This window comes from Polyodon spathula, chromosome 6 (assembly GCF_017654505.1).
Source record: "Polyodon spathula isolate WHYD16114869_AA chromosome 6, ASM1765450v1, whole genome shotgun sequence".
NCBI lineage: Eukaryota > Metazoa > Chordata > Actinopteri > Acipenseriformes > Polyodontidae > Polyodon > Polyodon spathula.
Window position 1 is genome coordinate 22,244,077 of NC_054539.1, and position 27,605 is coordinate 22,271,681.

Here is a 27,605-nt window from a genome sequence, read left to right on the forward strand (position 1 = left end):
AACCAGCGAGGTTTGTTGTTTTGGATGCGTGGGTCACGGCTGACAGTGACTCCTGTCGATAATAAACCGTGAGGTCGAGAACTGCAATTCCGGTCTCCATCTGTCTTCATTCACACAAAACATTGCAATATTTAACCCTCCTATTATGTTCAGAATTTAGGTACATCTGTTATGTTTTGGGACATATTGACCCGATGCAATTTCAAACTAATTTAAACAGCCTTAAATTGATTAAATGTTTTTACTTGCAAAGGTTTTTCTCTTTTGCTCTTTTAGTCCAGGAACTTGATAAAACTTCTTTGATTGCCAACCAGGGAGCTCCTCATTTTGGAATGTCTTTAACAGTGAGATGCTGTTGCAATACTGACAGAGAAAATTAGGCTCTGCCTTTTTTTGGTTTATAAATATCTCTAGACAGGTGCAGCCATTTCCAGAAATAATAATACAAATATAATAATAATACAATAACAAATTAAATAAGTTTGTTTTATTCCTGCACACAAATCTACATAGATAAATGCCACAGGTCACAGTGACCCGAAACATTTTATTTGTATACCTGTTTTAAAAAAAAATAAACATCTCAAAGGTTCTTTTTTCTATGTACAAGTTCATGACCCCAACTTAGGAAAAGTCATATAATATTATACAGAAAATGAAAATAAAAATAAAATTTAAGCTAATTGGAAACTAGTGTTGGGTCATATAGACCCAAAATCTAATAGGAGGATTAAAAAATAATATTTTGTGAAAACCCAGATTTATTTTCTTAGGTTTAATTGCTGAATGATAATATATTTCAGATTTATCTGTTAGGTAAATGCTGAATCGTCAAGTTTAAAAAATATATTTAAATTCACTTATTTATTTGTTAGAAACCCAGATTTAACATGTCAGCTAAATGTTCATTTGCTAAGTGTAAAAAAATAAAAAAAAGATTTATAGACTGATTTTAAATGTTATTTCACAGACTCCTGCTGGTGATTGCAGTTGGAAAAAGCAAAGACACAGAGGTGCACAGACAACCTCGTCACTCTTCCTCACTCCACTGTTAAAGGACCCAATCCTCAACCAACTTCTAAGGAACTGGTTTCATGAGTATAAATAGGTTCACATTGCATTCCCACAGACCGGGGTATTCTAAGACATTAAACTGATTGATTGTTTGATTTATCCTTTGCTTATTTTTCAGTGATTGATGGCATTCTGTAACTTTGCGAACTACATAACCGAATCACTTCTTTTTTTCATCTAGCAGAAAACTACTTTACCAGAATTGTTAAATGTTGTTATTGATACACCTGTATTTTCACTTTTGAAGTATTGGGGTTGGGTAATTTGAAACTAGCATACTTCTTTGTACCCATCACGACAATGTGAAACAACTGTGGCATCAAGAAGTCTATCAAAATGTAGAGGGCGAGTGTTATTCGATTTGGTGTGTGTTGTGGTTTATTTGTCATGGCTCATTGACTGCTGTTTATCATGTGTCGATAATTAACTCTACTTGTGGTCATATACTGTTACCAAGACAATTATATATAGTGTCAGCATAACCCTTAGTTTTATTTGTTATTAGTGCTCTATATAGACACATGAATGTTGAAGTTAACAAGCCAGAAATGTTTGTCATGTGTCTATATTACAATAATGTAATACATTTTTACTGAAGTGTTGGATGAAGTTGTATCAACATGTGCCTTACTATCTCCAGTTCTATGCCCTCCCCCCTCCACCATGTTAACGGAGTTTTATAAAAACTCATTACAGCATCTGAAGCATCTCATCCCAGTCTGACAAGCAGAGCTATGATAAGCACTCAAAACCATGCTACTATAGAAAGGGGTCACAAGCACACAAGAGTGTCCAGCAATTACAAGACAGAGAATTCCAGTAGACTGGGAGCTACCATGATTACATTCCACGATGAAGACAGTTTTTATTAGGAGGGTTTCAACACTTCTCAATAAGAAAACATAATTAAAATAGCAGCACATTTTGTGTTAGGAGTCTTATTAACATTCTCATTGGTCCCTTTAACATAATGCTGAATATGTTTTTGTTATTTCCATATTTTTACGTTATTTAGGGATACACAGATTTATTTCTAACTGCTTCCTGTGCTGTAGGTCATATGGTTGGATTGAAGCTAGGGTAAGACTGCCCTACAGCACAGATAAAAGCAACTCAATATTCCATCTACAACATTTATAAAATAAAAAAAATGAAAAGGGGGGCCCATCCCATCATAATGTTGCTAGTGCTAATAGGAGGTAAAGAAATTGATTTAAATTCCTTGGGTACCTATCCTTTAAAACTAGGCTTCCTGAAAGAAAGAAGCATGGTTTTTTCCAACTGTGGTCTTCCCTGATTGTTACAGTTACAATGAAGATAACATACGGGATATCTGATAACCCCTTATCCCCCTTTATGGTTTGTCACTTTGTCCAGTTTGGCAGCAATCTGGAGCCCTCCCTGTTTAAAAGCACTGTTTCGAACACCCCTGTTTTAAAATCTCTTTCTTCATTGGTGTTTCCAAGTTATTTTAAGGGCCTGCTCCACACAGCTGTTGTGCCTCTTTCTGCTGTGTCATTGAACCCTCTTCGTCACTCTCTCCCCTCAGTGCAAGCTCTGGTAAGTCCCATCTCTTTTCTTACTACTGTTTGATAGGAAAAGCTATTGAAATTACACTGTGTACGAGATTTTGCTGCATTAACTGCTGCTTTGGAACAATGATACATTGGTTTTAAGGTAACCTGATCAGCTGTAGATAGAGTTAGTTGCTCTCCACACATGTTCCATGTGTGCTCTTAAACTGTAAACGCACATGCAATTATATAGTGTATTCACTTGGTCTATACAATAAGAATATATAAAGTGTCATAACAAAGTATGGGGCTTTAAGTTCCTTAACCAGCTAAATATATTACGAGTGGCTTACCATTATTCAGCCGAATGAACACATTTTAGATTAGATAAAACAGGAACAACTTTTTAAATATGTACACACTAAGTTTCCAGGAATAACTATATAATGACAAATGTTATTGTTGCAGAAACTTTTAGGAATCGCTGCGCTACATGTCTTAAATTTTCTACTAAACATATAAATGTTATGATTTTCAATATATTTCTTATATTTCTTGTTGTACTTAACCCCTTTTTCGTGTTATAAAGAATTGTGTTTATTAATTGTGTACTGTATGATTATTATAGATATTGTAGATATATTCTAGTAGCCAATTTATATTCAAGATTCAACCATTTATTTTAGGCTTTAGCCAAAAATATTAGACTAAGTTGTTTACATATAGACATACAAAAAAGATCATTAATATATGACAGATATATTCATATAAATAATCATTATAACTGATCTCTTTTTAGAAGAGGCTAGAACAAGAGTTACCGTGACCGTATTTAGAAGTGCCAAAAATAGCTCCTGGCATAGAACAGGTGCCATGTGCCTGTCTGCTGGATGGTAAGGGGGGAGTCAGCTAAATTTATCCTGATAAGCTGCTGGACTATGGAAATAAGAAACAAAACAGATAAACAAGATGTAGGATGACTAAGATTCCTTCCAAGTAAAATGTCAAGTGTTTCATGCTTACGTCCACCTAGTGTGATTTTGTGCCAATTTGTGGCATTTCAGGGTCAGACACTGGGAGACATTAAACTTTGATAGACAGTATGCTGGATACTGCAGTTCTTCCTTGCATAGCAATGGCTAATGGTTGTGCTTGGAGACCCAATTCTGTCCTTGCTCATGTCATGTTACAATGACTAGCAAATAAGTTTCCTCATTTCAGCTGAGACAAATAATTCTAATGATTTAGGAGTATAATAATACAATGCAGAGCAAATAACCAGTTGTAGCATTTTTTGTGATTTATTCTGTCATATTCCACATGAACTGGTAAGGCATTTGCATTTTACAAGTATTTTAGTGGTTTACCAAAACACTTTCTCAGACATTGATAAGAATTCTCATTGAAATATTTTCAAAGTTTCTAACTTTGTTCAGTTCTGGGGTACTGCAGAAACTGAAAACAAATGTCTGATGTCTGGACTACCCACAAAAACAAGATGGTCAAGTCTACCTTGCACTCCTTTAAACAAATATGATTTTGAGCTGAAACATCAGCCTTTTTCCTTACTGGCTGTTGAGTATTAAAAACTAAAGCACATGGTAACATAGTGAATGTCTTGTAAATATTTTACTCACAGTCACTGGGAAACTGCAATACAATCACTATTTTTCTAACTACAGCAGATGCAAAAGAAATTCACCATATTTAAATCGTCATCTAAACTACATTAATCTTTGCTGTGAATCTACACCAATATAATCTCTCAAAACCTTTGTAATTCTAGTGTGAATTGATGAAGAAACAAAGTCACAATAAATAAAAACATAAATAATGTTGCCTTAATAGGAAAATGCTGCTGAATCTATTTCTTTTAAAAAGAAGATATTGCTTGTTCCTCATCCTCACTATTTCTTTCTCTGCATACCCATCAGGTAAATCAGAACCAATATTCAATCCTCAGAACCCACTGCTGACCAGAAAACAATCACTACACCAACTGCTATGGAGCCTAAAATGGAGACAAGCATCTGTGACATTTCCGAAGAGCTCAATAGACAACTGGAGGACATCATTAACACATATGGGTCCGGGGCAAGCTCAGAGCAGGAGAGCGCCAACAAGGAGCCAGAAGATGAAGATAAAGGGGAATCCGACGACACCAATGGGGAGCAGCCGGTCACCAGCGAGGCATCTGCAGCCAAGGAGGCCAGTGCTGGCAAGGAACAGAAGCTAGAGAAGAAGATCATTAAAGGGTTAGGTATGTAGAGATTCTTTCACCATGTTTTTATAATGGATTTACTGTCTTTTTATGTTTTAATGTATCTTCTCTTTTTAGTATTGTTTGACTGGATTTCCTAAGCTTCACTACATTTGACTGTGTTTTAATTGTGGTATAAAACTATAACATTTTATAAGGGAGTTAACAAACCATGCCTTGTCTATGCACCAACCAAGGGTAAAAAGGCACTACTAGCTACATTTTTAGCTCATGTGTAGCAGTGAGAAGAACAGCCTGTTCTAAAAATACATCAGTCGCATCTGTTTGAGTGTTGGCTTTGATGGCTGGCTACTGTGCCTTCTACAAAGGTCAATTAGTAGTCCATGCTACTTTCTGACTTAAAAAAAATGAAGGCAGAATGTTATCTTTTTTATTGGCCTATTGAGAATTTTTGTGCATTAGTAAAGTACAGCCATTAGAAACAAAATAATTATCTTAAGAGAAATTGGAAATACATATATTTGCTTCCTTTCAGATATCTCCAGTTGGAGGCCTACTGGCCAAAATGTTACTGGTAATGTTTTTTTTTTTTTTTTTTTTTCTTTTAAAATGTAGCACCCTTTTCCAGAGAAATCAATACATTTAATTGTGCCAGTTTACAAGCAGTGCCTGCACCTGTTTAGAACAAGATAGCATTCAAAAATATAAATTATATATTTGAGAGTTAAAATAAGAAAACGTTGTTCTTATTCTTAAAATAAATTATACAAAATGTGTAATGTAAGTACTGTATTTTTTAAAAAATGTTGTTCCACTGAGTCTCATTTTATAGTACTAAAATGTGTAACGTTACGAGAGTCATTTTCACTGAAACCTGTGTGCTGTAAAAGTGGGTAAAGGCTTTGAGGTTAACCGAATTGCTCTGCTGCCAGCTTCCAATGCAGTCAAGTAAACATTTCAGTTACATACTGTAGCTACGGCTACATTAAACAAACAGCGGTACAGCATAATGTTTTTAAATCGTTTTACAGTAGCAGCTAGGGATTAGACTACTCTTATTTCTGATCATTGAAACAAAATGTTTTAATGTATTGCATAGGCTTCACAAAAAGCCAGGGGTAAGAATATAGTACTCTTTATTTATATCGTCCATCTAAATACATCTTACCAGATTTGTTACATAGACATACTTACAACCTTGAGTTAAGTTTGATACATTTAACCTGCTTTCCACAAAGAATGACACTTTTATCAAATATAAACCAATGAACATAAACTGCTAAATAAGCACCACATTCATGTGAATGTCGAAAGAAATATGTAGCAAAGTTTTAAATAACATGTTTACACAGATAATCATGAATAAATTAAAATAAAAGGGGGTAGCATCTCGCTTTCAACTTGACAAATTTGTCAACACCAGCCTGTATGTTTTTACTTTGACGGGTTCGCTCGCAATAACCAAAAGATCACTCAGTCTCTCGGCCCCAGTAGATGTACGCAGGTATGTTCTGACCCTTATCATGCACAAAAAGAACCTTTGTTCTGCCGAACTAATACCAACATTTGCATACGGCGAAAATATGTTAGAAAAATTAATCTGTTGATTTTCATGGATAGCATTGCCTAATCATTTCTTTCCATATGAATGCATATTTAAGCCATGAAACATCTTAAAGCAGTAATTATAACAGTATATTTAAAACAGAGTATATCTAATACTGTAGTGTACCACCTTAAATATTATTTTCTGCCGATCCACCTATGTAAAAGACAACGATGAGTTTATAGAGCAGTTCTGAATTCCGGTATCATTCTAAACTAGTGCAATGTGGCGCCACACTTTTTTTGGTGTTGATAATATCATGAAATCCCTGCTTGTTGTCTCGCTGTGTTTAATTTCTATCGTTTTCCACCTGCTGTGGCAAACATCCAACATTTCCCTCATGATATCAATAACATTATATTATTATAGAAATAATAGAACGCATGTAATTCTGTGTTTTGTTTATTATAATCACTGGACAAAAAATTATGAATGATTGTCTTCTACGCCTTCACGTAGCAACCGTCACCAGCGTCATTTATCCTGGTTAGATTAGAAAAGAATAATGTTTAAAAAAATGTATTGGGGGTGGGGGGAGTAGACGCGTTTAAGAGGATCTCCGCTAGTTTTCTTATTTTAACCCTATATATATATATATATATATATATATATATATATATATATATATATATATAAAACATTTTTCTGAAAGTCCCCAAAACATCTTAATATTGAGCAACTATGACCAAACTGAAACCTACCAAGAAAGCAGAGAAATCAACAGCAGACTCAGAAGTAGTCCTGGCCCTACAGCAAACTGAAACAGCAGGGTGAAAGTCTTGCTCCTATACACCCTAAGTCTGCAGCTATCATGGCAGCAATTGAGCAACTGTAGAATTTCAATAAGAATGTTGAAATGTTCAGACAACACACAACAATCTTTGTCTGAGATTGGTGCACAAGTCTCTGGGATAGTACAGGCCTCTACAGACCATTGCTAGACCAGCTCTGCAAAACCTTGGGCACCAAGAATAGAAGTCTCCACTTAAAAGTTGACGACAGGTAATCCAGGTCCAGATGCCAAAACATCAGAATTATTGGCATGCCAGAAGGGGAAGAAAACGAACGATCCACAGAATTCATTACTGCAATTAGTCCTACTTTGTTAGGGAAAGATAACTTCAAGACACCATTTGAGGTCGACAGAGCGCACAGATCCTTAGCACCGAAATTGGCACTGGGAGCTCACTCACGGCCAATTATTGCAAGAATCCACTTGTTCTTCGACTGGTAAGGTAGTGTTTATCTACCCGGACCTCGGTAAGGAGGTTATGAAGCAGTGACAGACATATGACACCATTTGCAAAAAATCCAAGGAGGCGCCGCTAAAAATAACTGTCGGAGGAGAGACTCACTTTTATTTATTTATTTATTTTAATTTAGAATGACCAATTATTATTATTATTTTTCCTCCAATTTGGAATGTCCAGTTATGTTTTTCTCCTCACCGTAGCGGGTCCCCACACAGCATACACGTTCTGAGGGTGTGTGGCAAGGATGGGGTTCCTTAAATAAACCTGTGAGAATGTGGCTGGAGCCTTAATAATGTACTTGTTTGATCAATAGGTAGATAAGGCTCCGGCCACAGGATATAAAAGAGACCGCCTTGGCTCATCAAGGTGGTGGGAGCTATGAGGAGGATAGTGGAAAGATACTGTGAGTAAGAGAAGGACAAACAATTGTTACCATCTGTGAGACCTTGTAGGTACTCATTCTGTTTAACTGTTTGTGCTTATTTTGTTTTGGCCAATGTTCCAGTTTCTTTGTGTTTTGTATAATTTTTGTTTTGTTATTTAATAAAGATAAGGCTGCGGCCATTTTAGCCCTGTATCGTCTGACGTCACCCACACACACCACTCAAGCCATCTGTGACAAGGATATGTCCGCCTTACTGTTATGAATGATAAATCACTCTAAATCAATCTCAGATCTCCCCAATCACTGTACAAAGCCAGTATTTCAAACAGAAGTTTTCTTGTATCGCCCAATATCATATATCTATATCTATATATCTATATATCTATATCTATATATATATATATACATACATTTGCACCACCTGTTTAATATTGTTTACTCTAAACATACAGATTAAGATCATTTATGCAAAACCTATGGCATCTGTTATTAGAAATCTAAATATTTCTCATCCATTCCAGTTATTTAGTGGAACTAAACAGGGGTGCCCCATTTCACCATTCCTGTTTGCCTTGATCATCAAAGCTTTTTTAAAACACTGGACTTATGTTATTCATATGTGTCTATAAGGCTTCCAGAATTTCTAAAAAAACATCTCTGTAAAACTAAGGTTTCTGGTCTTGGACTCCCATATTGTAAGTTTTACTACTGGGCAGCCAATTTTAAAATCTTTACATACTGGAAGAACTGCTATCCAGATCATTTTAATAGTGAGACTCCTTCCTGGTTATAAATTGGCATATTGCACCCAAACCTCACTCTCTGCACTGCTTAATGCCCCAGCCAAGATATATAAATCAGTCTATGGAAATCATTTCATAATCAACAATTCTATTCAAATTTGCAACAAATTAAAATGTACTTAAAGGTCTCTAGCATGTGTAGTTACAGTCCAATATGCTTCAATCATGCCTTTCTTCCTTCAAGAATTGATCCTGTTTCTTCCAAGTGGAGAGAATTGGGAATCATCTCACTAAATGATTTAAACATTGATGTAATTTTGCATCTTTTGAACAGTTACAGAGAGAGTATAGATTGCTGGCTTCCCTTTTTTCACAACCTACAGGTCAGACATTTTACAAGGACAAATTTGTCTCTGTTTGAAAATAAAACATGCAACCCAGAGCTTGATGAGTTTATGACAATTTCCCCATATTGTTGTAATTTATAATTTGTTTAATAAACAAATCAATACCTCATCAGATTAAATTAAACACACTTGGGAATTGGAGCTTGGCTTGCTGGTTTCGGGGGATACGTCAGAAGACAGTCTTAGTAACATTCATCAGTGCTCAGTCAATGCTAAACATAACTTGATTCAGTTTAAGATTATACATAGACTTCATTATTCTAAAGCCAAACTTTATAAGGTCTTTCCAGAAGTTTCATCGACCTGTGATAGGTGTAAAGTAGGTGGGGGCACTTTATCCCATCACTTTTGGATGCATCCTAAACTACATACATTTTGGATAAACATATTTGGCTGTTACTCTGAGATATTTAACAAAAGATTGGATCCTGAGCCTGTACTAACAATCTTAGGAGTCACAGACTCTGATTTTGCCAGAACTCAATTTGAACAATATGGATTCTCATTCTTATAGCTAAAAATAAAAAGGCAGTCCCATCATGTGACATGTGGAAGAGAGATCTGGTCAGTGCCACATATTTAATAAAATGATGCAGCCCATACTGAATTATATAACCAAACAGGGCACACATTAACACCCTTGCTTATAATGTATATACTAGAATGATTGGAACTTTGTCACTGAAGTAGATCTTATTATTTAAGGGATTTGCTTGAGTTGGAATTTGTATGAGTACCTAACACCTGCTACTCAGATATTGTTTTATCACTAAACATTTAGTTTGTATCAAAGGCATCACTAAAATGTAAATTTAGGTTTAGGTAATTATCGGTCAAAAGGTGGACGACATAACACCATATAGATCATCTAGATCAGTGGTTCTCACCCTGATCCTGGAAGACCCCTGTGTCTTGGTTTTTGTTACAACCGAGCTCTTAATTACTTAATTGAACCCTCACTATAACTATTAATTTGCCTAATCAGAACTTTTGAGTTACTTTTAGCTCCTAAAGAGTTGGATTTTTCAAGTTGTGTCTAAAATTATATTTTTAAGTAACTTGAACTCTTCATCGTTTTATAAGCAAAACCATTAAAAAAAATCTAATTAAGCAAACTGTTAGTTCAATTGAGGGTTCAATTAAGTAATTGAGAGCTCGGCTGGAATGAAATTCAGCAACCACAGGGGTCCTCCAGGACCAGGGTTGAGAAACATTGATTAGATCATCTGAGGGGGGGCAAACCAGGGTCGGGGGAGGGGGTCAACTGTCTCCCCTGCCCTGCCCGTAGCAAATGACGCCCTTGGAGGCAATGCTTATCCATATACTAGCTGTACCCTGGGGAGCTCTATGATAGGATTTAAAGCACAATCAATTGACAGGGTATTGTAAAAATTAAGATGGGCAATAAGTTCATTCCAGTTGACTGTGTATTTTCTACCAAATGCTCATTATTCCAAGTTTGACACCCTAGAAAAATACATCAAATCTAATATAGCCTGTCAACATACTGCACTTGACTGTTTTATGTCATACTAGTTTCTAGCATCTATGCTTAAGATTAGAATTTCCAAAATGGTGCTAGATCTGTTGTTTAAACTAGCAGGCCTTTCCGACAGATGCTCAGGGGCTTTTAAAAGGCAAGGACTATACGTTACACAGTAGATCAATTAACAATTAATGTAATTATTGTATCGATATGCCCAGATAGATAACCAGACCAGAAATGTAATATCTCCCTGTTCTGTATTTCTATATAAGGTGTCACAAGAACATATTAGATTCTCAAGGCTTCTACACATTTATTTCTTTTTTGGAAAGGAAAAACACACCAAATTAGCGTTCTAGTCTGTCCTTACTAAAGTGTTTTTTTTTTTGTTTTTTTTTTATGAATAAAATATATTTTGATATGCACTCAATCTAAACTGCTCTTGAATTATTGATAGGATAGGAAATTACAACCTTCTTTCTTTATAATAAACAGCAACAATAAACATTAGAGATAACTGAGCTATAAATAATATATTTATATATATATATATATATATATATATATATATATATATATATATATATATATATATATATATAATATATATTTTTTTTTTTGTTTGTTTGTAAAAGTTTTAAAAACACAAACATTTTCATTCATTTTCAAATTTCTCATAGGTTTCATTTAGTTTAAGTATGTTTAAATATTAAAATGAAAACCATTACTTTTTGGAAATTGTAACAGGAATATAAAATGAAATATTAGTAGTTGAAAATAAGTCTAATAAATTTGTTAAGTTTTATTCTGGAGGGAGACATTGCACACTGTTATGTAATTTTTTTTTCTGTACTGCAAATTTGCAAGTCTATTGAGATTAATTTTATTCCTACAGTGTCATGCAAAGCTGTTTTCTTTTAAGGGATATTATATTGTGTCTTAACTAAATCACTTACTGAGTATTTTTTCATAAATGTTATCTCTTTTTAAATTTGGATGCCCCTATGGTAATTCTGTTCCCAACTCAATATAAAATAATAAGAGATTGGCTGAAGTGGATTACTCTGTCTTTCCCATTCTAGCTGTTTTTAGCTCATAGGACAGGAAGAGAGAAATGAATACTAAACAGAATTGCTTTTCATCATTAAGTCATAAATATGGATTCAGCATCAGTCCATTCACTTACCCTCTTGGTGCAAACGTCTTAGATTTCTGCAGAGTAAAAAAAAAGTTTGGATGAACCTCATATCCAGGTCAAATAAAGAATAATATAACAAAATGCTGTGTCTTATTATTGTAGTTGACAAATATATATTTTTAATTCTGTATGAACGAATTCATCCTTATTTCTTGGTAAATGCTCTGTTTCCAGGGAAAGAAGCCACACTGCTTATGCAAAGCTTAAACAAGTTGAATACCGCAGAGGAGAAACTAGAAGTTCTTTTCAAGAAGTATGCAGAACTGGTAAGTTACCAGTATTCCAAACCACTATCAGACTATATGACTGCACAAAGTATTATCAATACAGAGGTGAAATCTTGGGACTACTTTCTTAAAAAGATATTAAAGGGAAATAAACTTTTTTTTTTTTTTTAAGAATTAAAAAATAATCATAAAACCAGAGGAAAATAATCAACAACCAACACAGACTAAACAAGGTTGACGGATTCTAATTTTGTGAAACGGTTTAAAGTGTTTCCCATGGTAGTCATCAACCTCTCTCATCAACTATTGCAGACAGAGACAATTGCTATCTGTAATTTTCTGTAATACCTTAGCTCAGTTTACAATGTATGGTCTAGTAGTTTGCCATAACATAACAAACACATATGGAAGTTATTCCACTCCATTCCTCTCCTCTAATAGCTTTTTGTTTACAATCTGACCCCATTCAGCTGGAAGAGCACCGTTCTGAGCAGAGACAGCTGAAAGTTCTTCAGAAGAAACAAGCTCTGATTATGAAGGAGAAGGACCATCTGCAAAGTGAGCACAGCAGAGCCATTCTCGCACGCAGCAAGCTGGAGGGTCTGTGTCGAGAGCTGCAGCGACACAACAAGACACTCAAGGTAAGTATCGGACCGTTTCCCTGCCAGTAAAGGTTAGGTTTGTCCGGCTACCGTGGCCACCTGATTAGGAATCACTATTCAAGAGGCTGAGCTTAGATTTTTTTTTTTTGTAAACTAAACCATGCATTACTTCATAAAGATATTTTGTCTTTTGACAATAAAACATAGTAAGTGATTACTGAATATCTGCATTACTGGGTATTGTTTTCCTATATTCCACATCTGAGTAAACTCCAGTAAGGAGGGAAGCTTAATTAACCAAAGGCGTCACAGCAGGGTATGCCAGCAGGGTATAGGTTGATTAAATCAAACCTTTAGTGTAAGAGCATTTACTGTAGCATGTATTCAGTAGATACAGAGATGTTTTAATTATTTTAACTGAGACCAATCCTTAGTGGATTGATGACATTGTTGCTTAAATATTAGTACAATATACAAAACTTGATGGTACATCATTTTTTTTTTAACTTTATAAATCTGTTGTGTGGTTCTCAAAAAGAAAATTCAAGCTGTAATGTAGGTACATGTACTATACGTTTGTTCAAAAATAAATGTTGGTAATTGACATATATGTTTGACTTGTATTTTAAATAAATGTTTTTTCCTCATGAAGTATAAAATATCAGTATTAAATAGGCACATGATAGGTCATAATTGTAAACTAGGTCAATAAAGCTCTCAGTTGAAATTACTCTTTGTCAGTCCCTTTCAAACTTCCATTAGGGACAGCGCTGTAAAAAAAAACATTTTACTTTTGTTGGTCATGGTAGATTCCACTGTCTTTTCTACAAAGAACCTGCTTGGGTCTACATTAATGCACAGTACAGAATCATAGCACTTTCATTACAGTTCTCTAGGACCTGCCTGAAAAACATAAATCAAGGATGAAAGCCAAACCCCCTGATGACAAAGGTCGCAGGATGGGTACAGACACTAATATGGTTTGACACTGGGTCTTGACCTTGTAGCCCTTGTTTCAGGTTATATAGTATGTGTCTCCATTGCTACATAGGGGTAATGGGAAAACCTGTTTGTACTTTATTTGAACACTGTGAAACTATCACTTGTATTGAGTGTATGCCTTTAGTTATATGTTAATGCAAGGCTGTTTTTTATGTATTTATTTATTTGTTTCTTATTTATCCAGCATTATTTTTGTAACTATCTTCGACTTCATTTGTACATCAGCAAAAATACAGGAGTATTGTAATATATAACCCTAGCCCTAACTTACTGGATAATTTCAAACTTAAACCAATACATTTAAGAAGGGAAAACACTATCAACTACATTTTGTGCAGAAGGATGTGAAGAAATTTATATAGAGGTTAAAGCAAACATCTAGATTTAGATTATTATTCTTAGGGGCAGTGCTATGACATGGGCACTGTCCTTCATTAGCACTCTATCTTTCATTAGGATTTTTAAACATGGGATCCCAAACATCAGTGGAACAGATGGGAAGAATTTTAGTAGAACTGCAAATCCGGAACCAGCACAGGCCTACAGTACTACCTGGTATATGCATGGCAAAATGTTGTCTACGTGGGAGGGGGTGCACACTTATCGGCAGGTACTAAATAAATCTATTGATTATATGTTGATTTGAAAACAAAATAATATGTCCTTCCCTCACCTTTACAACTGAGTGTTTTAAAAGCCATTTGGTAGCTTGGAATATTTGTACTACCTTACTGCCATATGGAGGCCATAAATTGAATGACCACGATCGTACAAGAGGAAAATTCACTTCCAATCAGCTTTTAACATACTCAGAAGTTAATTTTACAAGTACGAGTATCTGAACACACCCTGTTTTAGAAGTCAAACCTGTGACCATTTTGCCTGGAGGCAAACATTGATAATTACAAATCAGTATTGGTAATGAACTAACATTTACATTTTTAAAAGGGCTTTTGGCACTGATTAATGGTGATGCTGATTGAACACATGACATTTCCCAGATCTGTAACAACCCCAGCTGTTAGGGGCACTGCATGCAGAGATTCAATATGCTAATAAATGTGGTTGTGGCCAAACACAGTTTCTGACGGGCTATGCTTGTAACAGGTTCATGCTAGAAATATTGTTTCTTGACACATGATTTCAGTTCTCTCCTATAGTTTAGACCAGCGGTTTTTCAACCTTTTCATGTCCAGTACCAGTCTCCAGCAGGGACCATCAGGTGTACCAGTAACTATGTGCAATCTTAAATGGCTATTGACCTGCCGCGTTACAACCAGTTTTCTGATTTTGTGTCCAAGTGTCACCGAAGATGTGACAGCTTCATCAAACTATTTGACAAGAGTTCACCACAAGCAACACAGAGTGGCTGCTTTGGTTCCCCATCATTAACTTTGAAAGCTCGGACTTTGATTTCTCAGACTTGCCCCCAAGTCCTTTTCTTGATTGATGGTTCAGTGGTGCAAAGAAATTGATACATTCTGATAGCGCGATTAATTGAGTACTGTGGTTGGGGAATCACATCGTCATAAACAACAGCTGCTGCCAAGTACCAGTTGGGAGCCTGTCGTGTACCAGTACTGGTACGCACACCACAGGTTGAAAACCACTGGTTTTAGACCATGCATTTCTTCAATGTACTTTCATTTTTATTGTATGTTTTATTTGAAAAAGGGATGCAAAAGACTAAACATTGACCCGAAAGTGATTTATAGTATTGGCCTAGTTCTTACACAGGAGCATACCTTAGCTAGTGAGAAATATATAATTAATGCATCATAAATATGCGTGGCAAAAAAAAAGGTGAGTAAATAAAATGTGATATTCTGGATGCGTATGTGTACACAAATAAAAAACTGTGATTTCTTCACAGGAGGAAACTCTTCAGAGATCTCGTGAAGATGAAGAGAAACGCAAGGAGATCACTGCCCACTTCCAGAACACCCTGACTGACATCCAGAGCCAGATTGAGCAGCACAGTGACCGCAACAACAAGCTGTGTCAGGAGAACAGCGACCTGGCAAACAAACTCAAGGGCATCCTCGACCAGTACGAGCAGAGGGAGGAGGTAACCAAACCAGGCCATCCGCATTGATCGAAGCTTTCCCTTCACACTCGCATTCAATGTACTCAAGTACTCCTGAGAGTGTCCAATAAATCAGTGGACTTCTTAAGCTTTCAAATGGTATATAGTGGCATTGAAAGAAATGTGCTATTGACTTAAAAGAATACAACAGAAGCACACTTGGGGATTTAGGGGGAGGGGAATTGTTGCATCACATTTTAAAAATGTGTTCAAGGGACAAATGCAGTCTAAAATATATTAGTAGTAGTAGTAGTAGTAGTAGTAGTAGTAGTAAATTAAAGGTGTAAGTAGTTACATTGATAGTTATATTGAGTTTGAATTTAGTCCAGCATTGGATTCAGCATCGTTATTTCCCTTATTGTGTAGTTGAAGAAGGAGAAGAAACATATATCACTAAAAGCGTTTCAAAAAGGCAACCAATAATTGTAATATCTTTTGAGGATTGCTGATTGATCTTGTTTGTGTGCACTAAAAAATAAGGTATATTGGAACAAAAACATGCAAGATTTGGAAATCTAACTTTATGTTTAGAGAAATGTTTGAATTATTTGCCCCAACCCCATATAACTACTATACTACTTTTACTGTAATGTTATAAATCCTCAGAATGCCCCTACCCAGCATTGCTCTATCTACTTAAATTCTAAGACATATAAGTAAAAGAAAAAAAATGCCAGAATATCCTTTTTTATGTTTGAAATGTAAACTTGAAAAATCAACAACAAATTATTTTTTAAATAAATCTGAAAAACTCAGAGGAGAATCTTGCGCTGTGTTCAATTTCAAATATATGGTTTCTGTCTGACCCCTGCTGGTTTAGAAGTGCAAAAATACCAATGTTTATAAATTGTGCATTATCCAAGATGTACAAGATCATTCTCAGACATTTGACACTTATCTTAAAATACATATATCTAATGCAATGTGTACTCTAAAATCACAAACATTATGTAAACTATTATACAGAACATGTTAACATGTTTTAGTAAATGTAGCATATTAATTAACATGCGATTCCCACTGAATACAAAGTAAAAATCAATTAAAGATCCATTCCAAAATTCAATCTAACCCTAAAGTCTGAATGGAAAAGTAATTGAATATACTGGAGTATGTATCCTTTATTAGATATTTATTAGGAACAAAGGAAAGTCCATGTCTATTTTAGTGAATACAGTTTAATAACTGTTTAATAAGGACCAGATTAAAATGTGTATTTTTTTTTTTTTTTTTTTTTTTTTTTTAGCACTTAAATAAAATCTTCAAGCACCGTGATTTGCAACAGCAGTTGGTGGATGCCAAGTTAGAACAGGCACAAGTGATGTTGAAGGAAGCTGAGGAACGTCACCAAAGAGAAAAAGAATATGTAAGAATTTATCATTTTTCACTGAATTGCTTTATTAAAGAAGCTATACAGTTTTGAACACAGAATGTGCATATATCAATGGTTTTATGTTTGTATGCCTTTCTGTGCATGTAACAATTTAATAAATAAACCATTTAAAGCATTATAAACTTGGATCTATAATGTAGATATTTTACAGTGAGTAATGACTGATTCTGTTTGTTATGCCCCCCATTTAATAGTTGCTTAAAGAGGCAATTGAGTGCACAAAGAAGTGCCAAGGAATGAGGGATGAGGAGTTGAAGCTGAAGAAGCAGGTAAACTCCTTAACAACTTCCATTTCCAATGTTTTGTGTCTAACAACAGTTACTGACCCAGGCTGCTGAGTGGAAGCTACAGTCTAAGCTACTGAAAGAACAAGATACAGTGATGCAAGTGCAGGTGAATATCCGCAATGTCTCATTTCCCAGCCATCCTCACTTACCTCTTTCACAGACTCATTTGTTCTGTGGTTTCTCCTTTTTCAATTTCAATATTACCCAAATCTTGGACTGACAGTCCTCTCATGAGATTTATTTCTTGGGAAATCAATTTGCATGACTAAATAAAATAATGAATCATGGTCTACCATCCTACTGCTGGTACATGCTTAGTTCTCAATAAGAGTCAAATAAAAGGGTTCCCTGTGTTTTATGATATATTTAAAGGCAGTTTGTTTGGTAATTAGCGTCCTCAATTCACTGGGCTGGAACAATGACAGCATTTGGAGGGTGGTTGGGTTTTGGGACAGTGGACCCCCCCCCCCCCCCCCCCCAAAGAAGGAGAGGATGAAGGCAGCAAAAACCCAGAGAAAATGTGAATGTTCAGACTTGACTTAAATAAGGGCTCCAAATTATTTAGTAGCCAGGAGCCTTAGCTCCACTACGCCAAAGCTAGAATATACACCTCACCCATTCCATATATTGGTATTTCAAAGTGGTCCTCAGGAGGTTGAGAAACACAGGGATAGTTAAAAAAAAATGTGGCAGCTATGTTTTGCTTCTATAGGTTGATAATGGAATATGTCTTAAATGTTATATAATTACATTTCACTTGATCTGCTTAAAACATGTATAGCTCTTTTATAACATTTGTTACCAAAAAAGTTAAAGGGGTTAAGTTGCTACAGAAAAAAAAGGTATACTTGAGGTGAAAACACTAAAATGGGTGCCAAGATATATTGACCAGGTCTTGCTACTAAGGCAGGTAACAAGACCTGATGTTTGGCCTGATTTTGTTTACAGCAAATCAAACTCAGTTTGCAAGGCCAGTCTTTCTTTATAAAGTTTGGGGGTAGGAGAGTTGGCATATAGCTAGAGACACACTAGGAGGTGACAGGGGATTACCCCCTTTGGGAGTCTTGTTTAGCCTGGAAAGTACTCATTGAGACTGAAGCCTCATTAACAAGGAAATACTGGCCACATCGCAACCAGACGGCAGCAGCTGCAAACACTCACAAGCACATTGCAGTCAAGTCAGGCAGTATAACAGATAGTACTTATTATGAGAAAATATTTGTAAACTCGTAATTGTAAAAAAAAACAACTTAAAAATGTAACACCATGACCATGATAAAAAAAAACAAATTGTGAAAAAACACCTATATTTTCTTCTATCATATATTCTCATAATCATTTACAAATATAAGAACTGAATCAATAAAGACTGTACGTCAGAAAAGTCCATGCATTCATTTTGAAGGCATCCCTTCACAACCATTTAACAGGATGTCAAGAAATATTAGAAATGAGTAACATTTAATGTCTGAATGCATCTGCATGTAGAAAAATATGTTTAATTCAATGAGGCATAAAAGGTCAGACACAGATAATAAATCACTTGACGCATAATGTGCTCAAATCTATGTGTTTACATACAAACTCACCACTCCACATACCTATGCGTATGTTCCTTTTAAACGAACAAACAAAAAGTCTTAAAACCCTGTTTCTATGTAGTCTTACTGTGCCTGTGTATACTGCTTTTGAAAAACAGTTTATTACAAATAAGCAGAAAGCTATAGAAAAGCTGCTTGGCATATAAAGAGTTAAAACAAAAGAAAGGAAAGTAAAGAGGTACTGTATGGTCATAGGGAATTTTAAAAACACTATATACTGTTCTCACTATTATAAACGTCTGAAGCACTATCAGAAGAGTTATTTCCTTATTGCAGAAAAGATCAATTATGTCTTTATTATGTTAGCTATATATAACATGAGGAAACAGCAAGGTGGAAATGGATGATTTAAAATGCTGTGCTTTCCACTCACCAACAGTCTAAAAAAAACAAGAGCTTAACAATTTATGATCCTGTTGTGCAGAGTGCAATTTGCTTCTGTAAAGATAATTCCAGAAACATAGAAACTAATGCAAAGTTCTAGCATGTCTCAGCGATCTGGTCACCCGTTCTGAACTTTCCTGCACTTTGAGGTCTTCTTATGTTGGCCTGTTGATTGTTACATCAGTTACGATGAGTCGGTGCAAGTGTCATTATCAGCCCAATTTTGGAACGACATGCATAAAGATATCTGAACTATTTCGGTTAGATTTTAACTGAGCAATGTTACATCAGATTCTTATAAAGACTGTGTACAGATAAGAATGTACAATTCATTCAGATAATTCTGTGTTATTACTGATCCTCTTTTTGAGTGGAAGGCTAATTTATTTTTTTCACAAATCTTTCAACAGCTGACCCTGTACACTAACAAGTTTGAAGAATTCCAGGGCACACTGGCAAAGAGCAATGGCGTTTTTGCAAACTTCAAACAAGAGATGGATAAAGTGAGTATTGAGCAATTCTATTATTGGAATCACTTGGCTGAATTACTATATCAAGTTTTATGATGCCTTTAAGCATGAGTATTTGTTATTGAAACAAGCTCACACAATTACAGTACATTATAAAGGGATAAAAACTAATCCATTCCATTGGTTCTTATGCAAGCATTAATTTGTAGAAATTGTCAAATTCAAAAACTAACACAGCTTCACTGTTGTGAAAATACAGTATATATTATTAACGTAACAGGTTTCACAACATTGAAGTTATATAAATGATATATATTTCAATACACATCATTGGGTAACATTATTAGAGTAAGATTTTTTTGAGCCGCAGTTGTATGTGTGTGCGCGTGCCTGCGTGTGCATGCATGTGTGTGTATGTATGCATGTATGTAGGTTATTTTTTAAAAATGTAATTGATTTTGTAACATGAATAAAATAAATGTTTTTAAGACAATAAGCAGTGATTATCAAATGAGCAAAATCAAACACGCTTAAATGCACACTGCAATTGATAGAAATAATATAGCAAGAGGTAAAGAAAGAAAAAGAAGAGGTAGGGAGGAACAGCGCAGACCAGGTAGTGATGTATACTGAAAAGACGCTGCTTCCATGCATAGCCATGCAGGGCCACCCTGATGATGATGGGAATGTAACCAGTATATAATACTAGTTAGTTCAAAGATAGAAAGAATATGAGGGAGGAAAGATGTAGGGTCAGAGATGTACACATCCCAGCTGCCAAGCAAAAAAAGAGTTTCAATGGCATAACCGAGTAAGGGTGAAAGAAGAAAGCTGCCTTGTGCCGTGATGAAGTGAGGAGTAAAGTAACTTAATTCAGGAGATAAAGTTGGTGCAAAAAACAAACATCTGGAGAGGTGCAAAGAGGTAATCCCACTCAACATGATCAAGGGCCTTCCCAACATCAAGCAGACAAGAACCTCTGGAATGGGCAAAGTTGATAGGGAGTAAATAATATTGAACAGACGCTGAAGATTTAAAAAAGGGTGCTTGTTTTGTATAAATCCACTCTGGGCTAAGGACATTATGGAAGGTACAACTGATTCAAGGTGATGGACCAGCACTTTTGCTAGAATCTTAACATCAGTATTAAGGAGGGAGATCGGGCAGTATGAGCTGCAATCAGAGGATCCTTGTTTCATTTTTAATAACAAAGATATAGAATCTTGACAAAGAGTCAAAGGCCAAGACAAAGAAAGAAAATATTCTGAAAAAAACAGAAGATAGCAGACAGGAAAGTTGAGGGGAGAATTTCTTAAAAAAACTGAGGGAAACCCATCAGGACCTGGTGATTTGCCACCATGCATCGATTTAATGGCCTGATTAATTTCCTCCAAAGCTATTTTACTCCAAAGCATTTAATTTCCTTCCAGACAAGCTTTAGATTGGGGATCTATGGTAGGAATAACAAGGTTCTGAAAAAAATAAGTGGAATAAAATAATAAATATTGATTACTGATCTCCTGTTGATAAACAGAAGTCTGGCCTGACTGAGTACAAATTTGATTAATTAAATATGAGATGGCATACTGTCATAGCTGATGCAAAAATTTTTTATTGGCTTTGTCGTCATGTTCAAAAATAGATTTTAGGAACAATTTTTTGGCCTAATTTATTTACTTAGTTTGCAAGGCCAGTCTTTGCTTATGAAGTCTGGGGATAGGAGAACAGATATATTTCTGCTCTAATTTTAAGATGAGTTATCTGAGAAAGTCTCCCTGTGCGTCATTTATTGGTTTGGGCAGTATACGAGATTATTTGCCTGAGAAAGTAGGACTTCAAGGTCTCCCACATAGTAGAGGAGTTGAATTAATATAAAAAAGAAAGATATTTGTGAGGAAATAAATGGGTTGAAGCGTCAATTGCCCCATGGTACATTCTAATTAAGAAAGGCAATTTCCAACACTAAGAGGGCATGACCACATATATAACTATGCTACCATAAGTCAAGAAGAAATAGTCGATAAAAAAGAAAGAATGGTTGATAAGAGAAAAGAAAGAGTCCTTATTTGAAGTAGGAAAAGGGAAATGACAAGAGCCAGAGATCCTGTACTTATCAAGAAAAGAGTGAATAACTTGAGAAGTCTTTTAAGGAGACACAGTTTTGAGGAAGAGTGGTCTAAGGCTGAGTTTAATGTACAAGTAAAGTCCCCCCACAAAATCAAGTGGTGTGAGTGTAGATCTGTAAGAGAGCCTAATAGGTTATAGAATATTGAAAAGTTCACCTGAGCCAATGACATAGCAACCATTAGAGTCTGAGGTCGCCAAAGAGGCACCAAAAGGTATGTCTTTATGGACTAGAACACCAGCACCACCTACCTAGCCATGGAAGCCAAAGTGGAACAACTGCCCTACCCATGCCTTGAGTATGTGAAAATCACCAGATGTGCGAAGATGGGTCTTTTGGAGGGTTGCTAGTGAAAAAATAAGTATTTTTTGCGGAGCAGTTTAAACATGTGTCTTATACCCTGTTTCCGATAGTCACATCTAGTGGATACAGGGCATTACTCCATAACCATGCACACATAATCTCCGTATGTAGGTTCTTATAAAGCTTTTTAGCCTCCTAAAGATAGTTTTGCAATCCCTGAAATGGTGGGCTTTAATAATAGTTCAGTGTCATAAAATACTTTATATATGTTTTAATTGGTTTTTCTTTTAATAATTTTGTAGATGTCAAAGAAAATTAAGAAGTTAGAGAAAGAAACAACTGTCTGGAGAACTCGCTTTGAGAGCTGTAACAAGGCACTTATAGACATGATTGAAGAGGTGAGTAGCATTCAATCAGAAAATCAGCAGTTAGTATGTATTCACTGTATATGTGTTTTCTTGCATGTAATCAGGATGGCCAATCAATGGATTCTGTGGTGTATTAAGATATTCACATTATGTTGTGCAAGTTCATGACCTGTTCATACAATGCTTGATTCTGATTGATTCAGTAATCTATTTTGCCTTTGATAAGATACTGCGGCAAGCAGTACTGAATGATATTTTGAACCAAGAGAGTGTCTGCTATGTCATAACCAGAGATCCTAGGAATCTGTTTGCTGCAGAATAACTGAGAAAAACACAGATTTTCAATGCTGTCTGAGAATTTTTTGTTTTACACTTGGGACGGGGCAAAAAACATGCAAGGCTTTTTTTGTTTGTTTGATAACCAAACTAATGCACTTATCATATATAATTATCAACACAGGGAATTTTGCTTTAAATTTAGTAAATATACTTGTTCAATAAAACTGCTTCTGGTGTATAGAGGTCACAGTTGAACAAGGCACACTGTCAGTGTCACATTTGTGTTAAAACGTATCTGCAGTTTACTTCAGTATCCAGTGTGTTGTGTCCCTAAGGACCTGGTCAATGAGTTTGGCAATAGCCACCCACGTGACAAAGACTAACTTGAGATAAACTAATATGAAAACTACTTTTTGGTTTGTATTAATAGTACACAGATGTATTTGTAATGTTTAAAGTAAACTCTGGTGAGTTTGTAACTTCCTTCGAATAAATACTTCCTGTGTTAACTGTTATTTAATTGTACTGTTTGTGTATCTTCTAATGTGATGGGGGTGGGCTCAATTTTAACCTTTTACTTTAATTGCAGAATAAAGCTGATTTAAAAAAAAAAAAAAAATTATCGGATAATTTCGTTTTTTTATTGCGGGAAAACTGGAATCCCTGGTTATAACCAAGCTTGTGTCAAAAACTCCAACATTAGCAGGTTATCTTATTTGGTGCAATCCTAGATTAGCTAATTGTTGGGATGTTGCATTTATCATAGGTTGTAAAGGACAGGTTGATGGGTGCCCAAATAGTCAAAGCATCAATGTTTACCTTACTGTAAAAGGAAAACTAAAAAACACTTTGTGGTTTAATGTATTGCTGGAGTTTTACTGAAAAGCTTACTGACTCTTTGTCTTGCCGCAGAAAACTGTGAAGGACAAAGAGTTTGAGTGCTTCCAGCTGAAGATCCAGAAGCTAGAGAAACTGTGTCGAGCTCTACAGGATGAGAGGACCGTGCTATACACGAAGATTTCGGAAATACGTGGCGTAGGGGAGGAGATAAAGAAGGCGGAGGAAGACAGTGAGAACGAGACTGCCAAGGAGGACAAGCCATTCCCTCTGCCTCAGCTTCCAAGCCTGAAGACAGAGGATACCACCATTCATGATCTCACTGCTGCTTTCAAGATCTCCCATCTCATAGAGGAGGAGGAGGCAGGCCCTTCCGAGGCAAGTCAAGTAGCAGAGGTTGAAAGATTGCCAGCTCCACAGCCCGAGACAGCTGCTCCAGTCAACTGTGAGAGCCCAGCAGAACTCATCTCTGACAACCCAAGCGCCACCCAGGAGAACACCCAGGAACAAACAGACAGGGACTTGGAAGCAGTTGACTAAACTGGACTGCCATTAAATTGAATTTAGTTTCTACATTAACCCTAGCAGAGTCTGAAGTTTTTCTAATAAGGTAATTTTCATCCTGTAAACTATTTTAAAAGTTAAAATAGAGTTTGAGGGAGATTATTTACATTTTGTGTTTTTTTTTAATTATTCAAGGTTAAACCAAAAGACAAGTCTGTATCACGGTAACAAAGTAAAAACACAGAACATAACTCAATAAAAAAAAATATATATATATATATATATATATAAATTGGAAGAGAGCATTTTAAAGTGAGAGAAGAGAGAGACCATTTATCCTGTTTGCATGGAACAGTGCGTATGTTCCTGTAATGCTTTACCTTGAAGTCTTTGAACTGGGTTTATAAGCTTGTTTTGCTAGCTTAATCTGATGAAAGTTATGCATTCAAGTGGAGGTACAGTGTGGATTTGCAATTTTTTTTGTATTTCATTTAGCCTTGTTATATATTTGAATCATCTTGTTATAATAAGAATCCAATATATTAAAGAATTAAAAGTGCATACATTGTTTTTTTGGTATAAAATAAATAGCAAGTTAAAACGTAGGAAAACTGCATAAATTGAAGCCCAGATCTATCTTACAAAGGTATTCTGGGGTATATTCAATTAAGTAAAACAGTACAGGAATCTAATTAGTGACACTATCTATCTAAACGATAAAAATAGGACCCCACTGGCATTTTACATTATTATAAGAAAATGTCCTGTTTTTAGTTATTTATAAACAGATTAATGCGAAGCCCCTATTTAAATGACCTAAACAGCTGTCATGTTTAGCTGTGTTGGGAGAATGACCTGCTGTGTACAATCCTGTACCCAACCTAACTAGCTAATTCCCACATAGCTGTGTAGTACAGTACTTGTCATCTCTTTATTAACATATTTACAATTGTCACCATTACTAAATTATCTTCAGTAGTATGTGGCTGTAATATGTGGCAATGGTAACTCAAGCGTAGCTGCAATTGACAGAATGAAACAAAATGGTTTTCATTTTTTAATTAGTTCATTACGGGAGCCTAGAAATGTTCTGGTTGTGTTTTTTTGGAATAGGTTATATATGTTGATCTGTAAATTAACTTTTATATACACATATACAGCACAGAATACATTTAAAACTCAAAATGCAATCAAGGAGACTGGCCTTCCTCTTAGTATCTATAATCCAGTTAAATCAAAATAAATTATTTTTGACAGTTTAGTGTAGTAGTCGGTATGTGGCTTTAGGCACCTAAAGCTGCCATAGCAAGGAAAAATATCCTTCCCTATTTGCCTTTGAAAGAGAACCCATTCAGTATATCTAATTTTAATACCATTAAACAAGCTGCTATAGGACTCAATCTAGTTAATTTCCCCTGAAGGAAAAGTCACCAGTCTAGTTGACAGGGTGACATTTAACAACAGCGTGCTCACAGTGGTGACTGTAGGCGTGCAAGGCAGCGGGCATGGTTATTATTACTATTGATAAAGCCTGACAGTGAATAATAAAAGGATATGTAGTCAGGGTTTTTCTTCTTTGTTTAGGTTAGATAACAAGAATCATACATGAGAGTAATGAGGCACATGACAGAAATGTATCTCATTTAAACAGTACAAATCTGCTTTGCTTTTGTGTTTAAAATTAAAGTATATGCTGTTTTGCCCAGTGCACATAAAATTGCAAAAATGGGATTTGCTTTTTTATTTTATTATCAGTGATGTACCCAAAATAAGCTTTGAACATTACACCCATATTGTGCAAATTCTCAATCCCTTTAGCTTTTCACTTTTTTATGAAGGTATTAGATTTTAAAAGTTCCTTCTCCAAGTGAAGGACAGCAACTGCAAAAGTGCTGCCATTTACCATGCATGGGAATATTTTTTCAGGGAATTCCTAGGCTGGGTCTGAACCAGATACCACCACACCTAAGCAAAAGGCTAAAAGTTGGGTTTTGACATGTTGTTAGTGAATGTGTTTAATATTGGGAAGTAAAGTAATTAGTGAAGTACTTTCAAAGTATGGAAAACCTCATGGATCTTCCTGAAATGCATTCATATAGGTTTTTGCCAAACTTAAAGGGTATATAAGGACCTTTTCATTTTATTGTGTTACACGTTCCCATGTGTTGCTACAACTTTAAGGTGTGTGTATTGTTTTTTTTTTTTTTTTTTTTTACATTTTGACCACTTCTTTTAAACTTCTAAATTGCATTCCCTGCCTCAAGATGGCTTCCCATGTACCCGCATGGACCTCTCAGAACTACATTTCCCATCATCCTCCTGCTTACTGGTAAATCCATCTCAGTGGTCAAAATGTAAAAAAAATAATACATTAAAACAATACACACACCCTACTTAAATAGCTGTAGCAACACATGGGAACATGCAACGCAATAAAATAAAAAGGTTCTTATATACCCTTTAATTTTGTTATCATTCAAACTCACCCATAACTTGCTAGTTTTAAATCTGTAAATACACTGCTAATCCAGTAATAAAAAAGAAAGAAAAAAGGCACACTACAATGCACTGCTTAACATGTCATCAAATACTTTAATCAGGAGTATTTACATTATTTTAATAATCTCATTTTACAAAAAAAAAAGTGCATTCAAACAATCGTACAATACAAGAGTTTTATTGTGAGTGTGAAATATGTTTGTAACACGTTTCCTTTCAGGTTATTCCACCATTGCTCCCGTTTTGAGTTTTCTCATCAATTAGTCTGACAGAGCAGGAAATTGAAGCTCTTTTATATCTACTCATAAGCAGCACTGTGGGCAAAGGGAGCATTTACCCCCAGAGCCCTGCTGCTGTGCCTCAAACACTGCATGTGAAGAAACCTGCATCTGTACAAGAGAGTAGGCACTTTGGTCTCCATGCTTAGTTAGTTCTTTCCATAAAGACAGTCCTCTAGGGGGAAACAGGTGCAGGAATGACTGAAAATTGACTGAATGACTTAAAATAGGGGTGATTAGGTCAAAATATAATTTTTCCAGCATTATATTTAGAGCCCTGTGAAATTATTTTTATTTTTTATAATTTTTTTTTTACAAATTTTGTTTTATTAGATAGACATTAATAAAAACAACTCAGATAGTTGTATATCAGTAATAGCATACATCACGTTTTAACTATATACATCATGTTTATTAAACATTTTCTGCTTTATTTATTTTAATAACATTATGACCGAAACAGACCTCGCTCG

The 27,605-nt window shown here is 35.4% G+C and overlaps 1 protein-coding gene across 2 annotated transcripts; it reads left to right on the forward strand.

Moving 5' to 3' along the window:
- The first annotated feature begins 2,532 nt into the window (after positions 1-2,532).
- On the forward strand, positions 2,533-26,466 carry txlnba (taxilin beta a). 2 transcript variants are annotated; one of them, XM_041252527.1, is made up of 10 exons: positions 2,533-2,634; positions 4,523-4,848; positions 12,062-12,153; positions 12,585-12,755; positions 15,592-15,786; positions 17,051-17,170; positions 17,392-17,466; positions 19,880-19,972; positions 22,670-22,765; positions 23,927-26,466. In XM_041252527.1, exons 2-10 carry the CDS (start codon positions 4,593-4,595, stop codon positions 24,389-24,391), a joined length of 1,563 nt encoding a protein of 520 aa, XP_041108461.1. In that variant the 5' UTR covers positions 2,533-2,634; positions 4,523-4,592; the 3' UTR covers positions 24,392-26,466. The 2 variants fall into 2 exon arrangements, with proteins under 2 accessions (XP_041108461.1, XP_041108462.1); XM_041252528.1 differs by lacking the exon at positions 17,392-17,466 and adding an exon at positions 17,516-17,590.
- The last annotated feature ends 1,139 nt before the right edge of the window (positions 26,467-27,605 follow it).